The 13,110-nt window shown below is 36.8% G+C and overlaps 1 protein-coding gene across 3 annotated transcripts in view; it reads left to right on the top strand.

Annotated features, from left to right (window-relative positions):
• Nucleotides 1-4,675, top strand: part of LOC141289494 (ras/Rap GTPase-activating protein SynGAP-like) — a 122,579-nt gene extending 117,904 nt beyond the window's left edge. For 2 of the 3 annotated variants that reach the window (XM_073821597.1, XM_073821599.1), the window contains one exon: nucleotides 637-4,674. In XM_073821597.1, coding sequence (XP_073677698.1) covers nucleotides 637-666 — 30 coding nt within the window. In that variant the 3' untranslated portion in view covers nucleotides 667-4,674. Of the gene's footprint in view, nucleotides 1-636 lie in introns of all 3 variants that reach the window. The other variant, XM_073821598.1, reaches the window with a different exon arrangement.
• Nucleotides 4,676-13,110: the final 8,435 nt, after the last annotated feature.

The following is a 13,110-nucleotide window of genomic DNA, read 5'->3' as shown; positions in this document are numbered from 1 at the left end:
TGCCGTCTGTCTTAAACGCTCAAGCTCTTTAAAGCAGGATGGATTCGCTCTGAAAGTGTTTCTAATGATATCGTTCCTCTGTGACATAGTTGTTATAGTTATGAGCGTGGACTCCGCTATAAGGCCCATCTCCACAGTCATTATTGTAACTATCATTGTTTGTGTGAGTGGGGTTTATTTGTTGAAATGACACATAATGTTTTACAGTCTTTCGTTGTGCCGCTCAGCCCCAGCAGTGAATACTGCATGTCTGATGAACTGAAGATGGATCACGGCCTGTGATTGGCTGACAGTAACATCATGTCCTCAGAGGGAGGGCCTGTGATTGGCTGCTGGAGGATGACATGAATTCTTTCCGTTCTGTCCTCCACGTCCGTTTCCACTCGTCTCATCGCGTCCTTTCCGTGTAAATCCCCATCCTTTATTCACGTCATTAACACCCGCCGACTTTTCTTTCTTCAGCTGAACAGCAGGAGATGTTTAGCTGAACGTTCACGCTGCTCTTCTCCATGCGATCACTCTCACCAGTTTATTTTCTGAATGTATGCTGACTGATATTCCTCCCGACGTAAATAACTCGCGTGTTTGTGTTTTGACGAATCGGTAAGTAAACCTCGGCTTCTGTTTCTTCCCCAGCCGATTTATGGCGCCCACTCTGGAACATGATTGGCCCGTGCAGGACTAGCGGACATGTGATTGGTTGAACCTCAACCCAGGAGTGTCTGATGATTGGCTGAGAGAGAAGAGAGAGGCGGAGCCTGAAGAGGACGACCAACTCCAACTCTACAAACTCTCTCGCTCTTTCTTTCTCTCTCTCTCTCTCTGTCTCTCTCACACACGCTGAGAGTATATATATGTATATAACTGCTATATAACTATATATTCCTCAGGTGTGTCTCTCTCTCTCTCTCCCTCTACTGCTGTATTTCTCTCTTTCTTCTGAATTTTTTGAGCCAAATGGACGACAATCAGCATCTTGAGGCCGAAACAATCACACCGATAGCACAAAGAAAATCGACGCAGACAGACGGACGGAGAGAGAGAGACGACTTTATTTGCTTTCATTCTCTTCCCATCATCCTCTGCCTCTCTCTCTCTCTCTCTCTCTTTCTCTCTCTTTGCTGCAGGAGTGTGTTTGTGTACGTGTGTGTGTGTGTGTGTGTGAGTGTGTGTTTGATCAGTTGCAGCCTCAACTTCCTAATAATGACTCAATAACAAATCTTGTTTTTTTCAAATGATGTTTTGAGGGGCTTGATTCTCTCTGAGCCAATCAGACGTCGGCGTGCCGCTCAGAATCCCGCCCCTTCCTGTCCCGAGCGGGGGGGGGCAGGCTCTCCTCTCCGTGCCTAAAGAGCTCCATCGAGAACAACAGGGCAAAAAAAAGACTTGACGAGTGAGTCGGACACTCGCTTTGTTCCATGATCATGCGTTTGCTCATCTGTGACAGAGAGCCGTGCGACTCGCTCGCTTCGCATCGTGGACCCAAGAAAGGAAAGAGCGGTTGGTGGCTTTGCTGTTTTTCTGTGCGTTCGGTGGTGGGACGTGGTGCTTTGACGGTGGAGAGCGAGCGGACGTGTTGGTTTAGTGCTGGTGTGTGTTTGTGCCAAACGCCCCAACATCCGACTAGAGCTAAAATCATCCAGCCGCCCACTAAAGCTCTCTTCAGACCCTAGTGAGCCGCCCATCAGACGCCCTTCCAGTGTTTCACACATCCCACAATGCATCAGACTTGAGAGTCTAAATGTGTATGATACCTATATATTATTCTATAAAAGCTGGAAAAATAATCATATACTGCGAGTTTGGTTTAACTTGAAATTGTGACAAATATATTGCTATTGTATGATAGAATATTACTTCTCAAAGTAGTAATAATAATAATAATAAACTTTATTTTTTAGGGTATATTTCAAATTTTAACAGTAAATCCGTTTGCAGTATGTTGTTTACCAAAAAAAGGAAATTTGATTACTTTTTAAAATATGTGTTAGTGTTTTATTATTTCATTTAATTACCATTATTTTTGATGATATATTTGTTAAATCATAAAGACAGAATTACAGAAAAATAAAGCATTTCGTAAAGCCCTATTATTCTTAAAAAGGAATAAAATTAAGTTTTATGAGAGTTTTATTAGACTTGCCATTTCACCATTAAAACAGAATCCAGAAAATGTAAACAAAATTTAAATTAAACTGATGCCACAAGGCCCTAAAAATGTCGTTTTTTTATTTTATTACTAAAATGTTAACAATGGGATCCAGAAAAATTAAAACAAAAGCTCAGAATTTGAAATAAATGCATAAACAGAATTACAGAAATAAAATAAAAATTTCATAAAGCCCTGTTGAAAAATGTTTTTTGTTTTTGTTTTTTTGTTTTTTCTGTTTTTTGGATTTCACCATTAAAACAGAATTAAACAGAAAAATAAAATAAAAAATTTAGGACAAAATTAAACTGATGTCACAAGGCCCTAAAAATGTCGTTTTTTTTTTTATTTTTTTTTTTTATTACTAAAATGTTAACAATGGGATCCAGAAAAATTAAAACAAAAGCTCAGAATTTGAAATAAATACATAAACAGAATTACAGAAATAAAATAAAAATTTCATAAAGCCCTGTTAAAAAATGTTTGGTTTTTTTTTGTTTTTTCTGTTTTTTGGATTTCACCATTAAAACAGAATTAAACAAATTTAGGAAAAAATTAAAAAATTAAACTGATGTCACAAGGCCCTAAAAACGTAGTTTCTACTCAACATTTAACAAAATATTTAATCATTAAGATGAAATCTAGAAAAAGCATTCATTAATTTATTACACTTGATTTATTCGGTTTATTGTGCTGCTGCTGCTGTTTTTTTGTGGAGTTCTCGCAGGACCGGTCTCATTTTATATTATTATTATGATGATATTTTTAGCCATGTTAGCATGACATAAATTCCATAATGGTGCTTCCCTACAAATGTCTGTTATTAGTATTTTTCATAAAAGAGTTAAGTGGACTATTTCATCTGATATTCGGTGTGATTTTACGCTTATTTGAGCACGGCCTCGTTCCGACCGAAGTGAAGATGTGGACGTCAGTGCGGCTCACTAGGTTTGAGAACAGCGCTTGTGCTTTATTCACACACACACACACAATAACACACACACACACTCACACTGGAGCACTGACGTCATTCGGCGAGGTCGGCTGCTGATTTCTGTACATAGAGTCCAGATTTACCGATGGAAAGTTTCTCTCATTTTAAGTCGGTTGAGTTTTTCCTCTTTTCTTGGTGTTTGATGGATGATACTCATATACGCCAGTAGCTGCTTTGCTGGGCCTTTAGTCGATTACTTTCGTCTTTATTTACCTTTTCTGTTCGGAGTATTACTTTCGTCTGCATTTCAGGTAATAATAGTTATGAAAAAATAATGATAATGAACAGTGTTTCTGTGCCTACAGTTCCCATAGCGAGCTCTGATTGGCTGAAGTCGAGCGGTCAAATTCTACACGCGTTCGGAGGCGAGGGCGCTATCGAAACGTCAATTGTCAACCGCTCTCGGCACGATCTGGCCATCGTTTCCAGCCGTGGTTTGTGTATAGGGGTCGATTATGCTACCACAGATTGTGATCGTGTATCTTTTCCCCATTGTGTAGCACACTAGCTCTTACTGCTATGAGTTTCTGTCTTCATGATGAAACCAACGGTCCTCGCGACGGGACCCAGCCGCCAATTTAGCCATAGACACGGACAAGCCATAGCATTGACCCGCGACCCTCCGACCCGATTCAGGAGCGTAGGATGTATATATTTATATATTTACCCATGGAAATATTCTCGAATGCGCGAGAGATTTGTTCATTCTAGAGTGGAGCATCTCTGAATATGGAGTGATGTTTTGAATGTTCATATTATTATTATTATTATTATTATTATAAAGATATTATATTCAAATATGATTATTATTGTAATTATGAATTTCATTTTGCTGACAATGATTGATAAACAGAAATGTCTTTCTTTTTGTGAATATGGAGAAGTTTACATTTTTCTGGGGAAATATTACAAAACTTTAAATATTTCAACAAACAAATAAATAAATATATACATGCTTAACAGGAGACGTGCTATTTATTATGTGAGACCTGTGAAGGTGCATATTGTGCTTTCAGCTCATTTCAAGGCAAGGTTTCTCTGTCTTCTTTACAGATCTGTTAAAGTGTACAGTAGAACATTATAGTAGTGCTACTGGTCTAACCCAATCCAAAATCTGAACAATTTTTACTCTACCAATCTTTTTTTATGAACACTTGAACTTGGCATAATTGACAGTTATTGCCCCATCAGCCCCATTTCATGGCTACGTCTCTCTGTTTCCTTTGAGGATGCATTAAAGTGGACATAAGTGCTTCATACTAGTGTTGTTGGTCTTATAAAATCCCAATTTTGGAATGTTTTTACTTGTGCAATCTTGTTTTATGAACCCTTGAACTTGGGATAATTGACAATACATAGGTGCTTAATGCACCATCAACTCATTTCAAGGCAAGGTTTCTCTGTCGTCTTTACAGATTTGTTAAAGTGTACAGTAGAACATTATAGTAGTGCTACTGATCTAACCCAATCCAAAATCTGAACAATTTTTACTCTACCAATCTTTTTTTATGAACACTTGAACTTGGCATATTTGACAGTTATTGCCCCATCAGCACCATTTCATGGCTACGTCTCTCTGTTTCCTTTGAGGATGCATTAAAGTGGACATAAGTGCTTCAAACTAGTGTTGTTGATCTTATAAAATCCCAATTTTGGGATGTTTTTACTTGTGCAATCTTGTTTTATGAACCCTTGAACTTGGCATAACTGACCATATGCAGGCTCTTAATGCACCATCAGCCCATTTTGCCGTACATTTTCTCAGCTCTCTTTGAGGGTGTGTTAAAGCAGACACAAGGACTTCATAAAATCCAAATTTTGGGCTGTTTTTACTTTACCAGTCTCTTTTTATGGACTTTTTTTATAAGCATTTATTGTATGATCAGCCCAATTTGCGGCAGTTTTTTTTCTACAACCTTTGAGAGTGTGGTGAAACAGATATAAGAGCTTCATACTAGGGCAGATGCTCTTAAGAAATTACAATTTTGGGCAGTTTTTACTCAACCCATAATTTTTTATGAACCATTGAACTTGAAATATTTGACAGTATACTTGGTACTTAACTGCACCATCATTTCTTTTCATTTCACTACCCATTTCATGGTTAATTGTCTATGATTTTTTTCAGGATGCATTAAGGAGCATATACAGGCTTCATTATAGGACAATTGCTCTAATGGAATCCAACTTTCAGGCTGTTTTTACAATATCTGTCATTTTTTATGGATGCTTGAAATTGGCATAATGACGAAACACAAGCTTTTTGCACCATCAGCCCATTTCACTGTGAATTTTCTCTATTTTCAGGGTTTTTTTTTTAAAGTGAACATACGAGTTTGATCAAAGGTCAACTACTCTAATGAAATCCAAATTTTGGGCAGTTTTTACTTTATCACAGATTTTTATGGCCCCTTGATCTTGCCATAATCGAAAATAAACGGCTGCTTATTGCACCATCAGCCCATTTTGCAGCAAATTGTCTCCAAACCCTTTGAGGGTGCATTAAAACGGACACAAGTGCTTCATACTAGGTCTAATGCTCTAATAAAATTGAATTTTGGGGCTGTTTTTACTCATGCCGTCTTGTTTTATGAACCCCTGAACTTGGCATGTTTAATACACAGAGGCACATATTGCACCATCAGACCATTTTGTGGGGATTGTTCTCTGTCTGCTTTCAGGTTGTAATAAGGAGGATATAACATCTTCATACTAGGGTTAATGCTCTAATAAAATCCTACATTTTGGCTAGTTGTTACTTAAGCAGCCTTTTCTATGGACTCTTAAACTTGGATTATGATAGTACAGTGATGCACTTATAGCCCCATCAGCCCATTTTGCTGCAGCTTTTCTTCAACATGCGTTAAGGAGGACATAAATGCTTAATACTAGAGCAACTGCTCAAAGGAAATCCAGGCTTTTTTTTACTCTCATTTTTTATGACCCCTTGAACCTGGCATATTTGACAACGCAAGAAGACGCTTTATGCACCATCAGCCCAATTTGCTGTTATTTTTGTTCATTTCCTGTGTTAACCTGAACAGAAGAGCTTTAGAATAGAGCATAACTAGTCTATTTTTATGGCCCCTTGAACTTGGCATATTGAAAATTAACAGGTGCTTATTGCACCATTAGCCCATTTTGCAGCAAATTTTCTCCAAGCCCTTTAAGCTTGCATTAAAACAGACGAAATGACTTCATACTAGGCCAACAGCTCTAATGCAATCCCAGAATTGGACAATTTCCATGCTATCAGTCTTTATCTATTGACCCTTGAACTTGGCATACTTGAGAATGAACAGATGCACTTACTGCACCATGAACCTGATTTGTGGTGACTTTTCTCCAGTCCCTTTGAAGGTGCATTAAATCAGACATAAATGCTATATAGATACTTATAATAGGCCAACAGCTCTAATGCAATCCAAAATTTGGGGCAGTTTTTACTTTACCAACCTTTTTTATGGGCTTGAACTTGGATTACGACAATATAATGATGCACTTATTTCACCATCAGCCCCATTTGCTGTGGCCTTACTCCACTCCCTTTGACGGTGCATTAAAGCAGACATAAGTGCTTCATTATAGGTCTACGGAGCTCATTAAATCGAAAATGTGGCCTGTTTTTCCTTGTGCAATCTTGGTTTTATTAACCCTTGAACTTGGCATAATTGACAAAAATTGATTTCCTTTCAGGGTGCATTAATGAAGATGCATTGACTTCATACTACAGCTACTGCTCTAATAAAATCCATAATTTTAGGCAGTTTTTACTTCAACAACCTTTTTATGGACCCCTGAACTTTGCATATTTGATAGTACACAGAGGTGCTTACAGCACCATCAGCCCATTTCACTGCGACTTTTCTCCATGCCCTTTAAGAATGCATTAAGCAGGACATAAAGGCTTTATAATAGGACACTTACTCTAATGAAATCCCAGTGTTGGGCTGTTTTTATTTTACCAGTCTTATTTTAAGGACCCTTGAACTTGGAATATTTGACATTGCATAGATGCTTACTGCACCATCAGCCCAATTCATGGCTATTTTTTCTGTTCTCTTTGATGGTGCATTAAAGTGGATATAAAGATTACACATGAAGGGCAATGGTTCTGATGAAATACCAGTATTGGATATTTTCTAATTTGTCATTCTCTATTGACCCTTGAAATTTGCATATTTGCACCAGCAGCCCAATTTGAGGGGATGATTCTTCACCATCTTTAATAATGCATTAAAGTGGACAAAGAGTCTTGATAATAGGTCTACTGCTCTAACAAAACTCTAACTTTCTTTACCAATCATTTTAATGAACCCCCAAACTTGGCCTATTTGGCAATACACAACGCTTATTACACCATCAGCCCAATTCATGGCAAATTTTCTCCAAAGTGTTTGAGAGTGCATTAAAGCAGACATCTAATGCTCATACTATGTTAACTGCTCTAACAAAATCTAAATTTTGGTATGTTTTTACTTGTCCAATCATTTTTTGTGGACCCTTAAACTTGTCATTTTTGACAATAAACAGCTGCTTATTGCACCATCAGCAAAGTTTGCAGCAAATTTTCTTCAAAATCTTTGAAGCTGCAGTAAAAAGGACATAAGCACTTCATATTAGCCGAATGCTTCTAACAAAATCCAACAATTGGGTTGTTGTTCTTGTGCTATGTTTTTTTTTTTTTTTTTTTTATGGACCCTTAAACTATAAATATTTGCCAATAAACAGATGCTTTTTGCACCATCAGCCCCATCCACGGCTAAGTTTCTCTGCTCTATTTAATTGTGCATTAAAGTGGATATAAAGATTTCATATGAGGGCAACTGTTCTGATGAAATACCAAGATTGGATAGTTTATAATTTGTCATTCTTTATTTATGGACTCTATCTTTGCATATTTGAAAATGAATTAACACTTTGCACAAACAGCCCAATTTGCAACAATGTTTCTCCATCAGCTTTAATAATGCATTAAAGCAGACCAGGGGCCTCATTTATAAAGACTTGCGTAGAAACCATCCTTGATTTTATCTAAGAACTTTTCTGATTTGATCGTAAGAGCGATTCAGAGAAACGAACGTACACACGAAATCCATGCGTACGCCAGTCATTCGGTTATAAATCACAAATGATCGTGGAATTGTGTGCAGCTGAATGTTCCGCCGTCGAAACGCCCCTGCTTAATTAATTAACATATAAAATGAGCTCATTCTTAAAGCAAAAACTCCGTGACAATGGCGAGTAAAAAGGAGCGCAAGAAATCAAATTATAGTGAGGCTGAACTATCTGCAATACCAGGCATTACCACAAGGAAACGGTCGTACGCCAAGCTGGAATCTGACGTGGAGATAAGTACTTTTCCACGTCAAAGACGGTTTTTATAAATCTGTACTTTGACGTGGATTTGATCGTACGAACACTCTAAGATCAAATCAGTGCGTAAGAAAGTTTTATAAATGAGGCCCCTAGAGTCTTAATAATGGGTCTACTGCTCTAACAAAATCCAAAATTTGGATTGGAATTGGAATTGGAATTGGAATCCATTCATTTTTTATGAACTCCCAAACTTGGCATATTTGACAATACACAACGCTTATTACACCATCAGCCCAATTCATGGCAAATTTTCTCCAAAGTTTTTGAGAGTTCCTTCAAGTAGACATCTTAGGTTCATAAATGAGCAACTGCTCTAACAAAATCTAAATTTTGGTATGTTTTTACTCTACCAGTCTTTTTTTTTTTTTTTTATGGACCCTTAAACTTGGCATTTTTGACTATAAACAGTCGCTTATTGCACTATCAGCCAAGTTAACAGCAAATGTTCTCCAAAATCTTTGAAGCTGAAGTAAAAAATACATAAGCACTTCATACTCGTTCAACTTTTCTAACAAACTCTAAATGTTGGAATGTTTTTCCTGTATTATTATTTTTTTTATAAACCCTTAAACTTAGTATATTTGACACTGCAAAGACGATTATTGCGCCATCAGCCCAATTCATGGCTACTTTTCTCTAATGTCTTATATAGAGTGTTAAAATGGATAAAAGGGCTTTAAACTAGAGCTACTGCTCTAATGAAATCCCAATAATGGGCAGTTTTTACTTCATCAGTGTTTTTCCTATGAACCCCTGAACTTGGCTTATTTGACAATACACAGGTACTTGTTGCACCATCAGCGAAATTTGTGGTGATTTTTTCCAGTCCTTTTGAGAGTGTCTTAAAAGAGACACTAGGGCAACTGCTCTAATAAAATCCAAACTTTGGGCAGTTTTTGTGTTACCCCTTTGTTTTTATGGACCCTTGAACTTGGCATTTTTAATGATATACAGGGGCAGCAACAACAGAAAATGGGCTGATCTGGAAAAACTGAATAGTAAATATCTAACTACTATCTGCTGACCAGTAACAGTGTGATGAGACTGTAATGTGATGATTTGAGCAGCTAGAGGCGCCAGTGTTCCTGAACGGATCAGCAGTGAAGCTCCAGGATCATGAACCGTGAGGAAGGACGACAGACGGACGTTTGACTGGAAACTTCTAATCTGCGTCTGATCTGCCAGACAAACGTAAAACCCAAACGAGTTTAATCTCAAGAGAGAGATCTGAACACGAACGTGAAGATGAGCTGGGATTTTATGAATTATGTGCAAATGTTTTCCACAAATAAGGAAGAAAACAGGGAATTTTGTTAAATAAAAAAGAACACAATCAGGTGTTTTAATTCACATGAGATAAAATGGTTCATACAATATTTTTAGACCTCTCTAGTTTCATCACTGACCTTTTTCTGTGTGTGTTAAAATAATTTTATCAAGTTTACTACAATCTTTTTTTATCATGATTGTTTTTGGATAAATTTAAGCTGGTCATGACCTCTAAGGACCATTTTAAAACTGTATTTTACATGCTGTTAATTTCAGTTCATTAAACACAATAGTTGAGTGTATTTGTGTTGGGTGAGTTTAATATCACAGTTGTTGAGAGTGAATTGTGTTCATTCAGGCTGTTGTTTTTCTGCTCTAAGCTGATTTACTGGACGTGATCGAGAGCAAGTTTATATACTGTAGATTAAAATGAGCGAATCCCAACACCAGAATAAAGAGAGAAATGATGGTGTTTATGTGGCACATGAGTCTTTCTGTAATACTGGCCTCCTTGGAGATATGAGGGGAAAAACTGTTTGCTGTTTATCCTTATGCTTTCATTCAGAAAACTGATAGAAATACAAATCAAAGTAAAATTAGAGAGGGAATGAAATTATTGTTTTTCATCAGTTTATTAGGTAAGAAAATATAAGGTCAACTTCATGCACAATATTATTGTGCACAGAATTCTGAGTGATTAGGAACATTTAATTAGAAAGTCATACCTGTGTATGTCTATATAAATACATACATACATATAAACAAACATTTATACATAAATATATACTAACACACATATACATACATACACACACACACACACATACACACATACATATACATACATACACACACACATATATACATACATATACACATATATATATACTAGGGCTGGGCAATATATCGAACGATATTGTGAGGCGCGTTTAGTCAATGAAGCCGGTGCTTTGATTAGTAGTAAATCTCCATCACGTGCGTTCCGCTCAGGTTCCGCTGGAGCGGCAATTGATACACAGAGACGTAAATCTCTGACAAGCTACGCCATATCGAGCTTAATATCGCATTCACACACACATATATACACACACACATACATACATATACACACACACACATATTTACATACATATACACACACATACATGTACAAACATACACACATATACACACACACATACACACACACACATACATATACATACACACACACACACACACACATGCATATACACACACACACATATACACACACACACATACACACACACACATACACACACACACATGCATATACATACACACACATACACACACACACACATACACACACACACATATACACACACACATGCATATACATACACACACACACACACACACACATGCATATACACACACACATATACACACACACACACACATACACACACACATATACACACACACACACACATACACACACACACATACATATACATACACACACACACACACACACACACATGCATATACACACACACATATATACATACATATACACACTAGGGGTGGGCGATATGACCTAAAATTTATATCACGGTATTTTTCATCTTTTGAACGGTGCCGGTATAATATCACGGTATTATGTTCCTGGTCTTGTTAAGAAGATCACAAATATTGTCTCTGTTCTAGAGCGATACTCTCAAAGCCATTGCTGTGTGTGAGTGCAACACTTCAACTACCTTCTGGCCATTGAAACGGTCCAACTCAGGCCCTTCAATGCTGATGAATAAGAGCCACTGAGATGTGGCTTCTCCAGTCAAGTCAATTTGTTAATTGAACTGAAACCCCTATGAGGTAGTGCTAGTAATAGTTCAGCAAGTAATAATGATCAGCAAGATTTCTGTCTTAATTTTTAGTGTCGTCCATGAAAATGAGGCTCAGAGGTGCCATGAGTGCAATTAAATCTATAAATTCATGTTGAGATTAGTGTTTTTAAAATAAAATTTGGAATCCACAAGTATTTAAGATTTCAATAACTGAAAGGATCTGTCAGCAGGTGGCGGCAAGACACTGAAATTATTTACTGAATCGTATTGTTCATTTGATTCGTTAGAACACATGGTTCATTCAAGTGACTCTCATTATGAATGGGAAATTGAATCATTTCACTAGATTAGTTTAAAACGCATGTTCACTTATAAAGGAAACACCGCTGTGTTTGATTGGAGAACGGCGCATCTTCATTTAAACACAGCAGTGTGTCTTGTTCCAGAATAAATTTTGACTACGAAACAGACCAAAATCGGGCATAGTGTTATTCTCAGACAATCTAAGTCACTTAATAATAACGTCTCGTTTATTTAACAGCTGTATTAAATTAATATCTCATTTAAAAACTCCCATAAAAATATTAAAAGCTGTTCCTCATCTTAGTTTGCGATATCACAAAGCTCTATTATAATCAACGACACTCTCTGTACTGCGATCAATCTCTTACTTATACTATCTACACTTTGTTTATAGAAGGAATGAGGTATGAGATATGTCTCTGATACATTACTTTGCTGTGAGCCTAGACACTTCGGCGTTTGGCTTTTCGGTGCATTTAGAACTTGCACAACAGGAACAAAGCAGCGATCGTATTTACAGGCCCGGTTCCAGAACTAAATCACTGAGGGTGCTTCCTAAATTAATGAGGGTGCTCTAACATTATACCATCATAGTCGACATTAGGGCGCGACACTGATGGCGCGCGTTGCTATTTTAAAATCAAAATACTTCATTTTTGTATGTAATGGCAAATTGATTATACTTTCGTTTTTTTTATTAACTTAATTTAGAAAGAAAAAACGTTTGGAGCATTTTTGTTCGTAAAATATAAGTTTTTATTTTATTTTATTATTATTATTTTTAAGGAACAGCGCCCAGGGGTAGACTAATCAGTCTGTTAATTTGATCAGTTTGCCTACTCAAATCATCACGATTTGCATAAAATCTATAGATATGAAATAGTTCAAGTATAAAACAATGTTAGTTTAAACGTTAAACCTAGAGATAAATGTGCGGTATTAGGCGCATATCCAATAGTTTGTGCAGAGAGTGGAAGCTGAAGACACAGGACATGGGCGCCAGTGCATTTTTTTCAGTGGAAGCAATTTAAAATTATCTGTCATTTTTGCTCACAAAGGTAAGAGTAGGTTAATACATCATTCGGTACTGTAAAGGGTGTACTTTTATTTGTGTGCACTTAAAAAAAACGTATAAAATAGTTTTAAATTATTACTTAACGAAATAAAACAAATAGAAAACAAAAACTCTCTCATTATGTAATCCG

The sequence above is a fragment of the Garra rufa genome, chromosome 17, assembly GCF_049309525.1.
Source record: "Garra rufa chromosome 17, GarRuf1.0, whole genome shotgun sequence".
NCBI lineage: Eukaryota > Metazoa > Chordata > Actinopteri > Cypriniformes > Cyprinidae > Garra > Garra rufa.
Note: the sequence above shows the minus strand (reverse complement) of the source record. Positions and strands in the feature narration are given on the sequence as shown.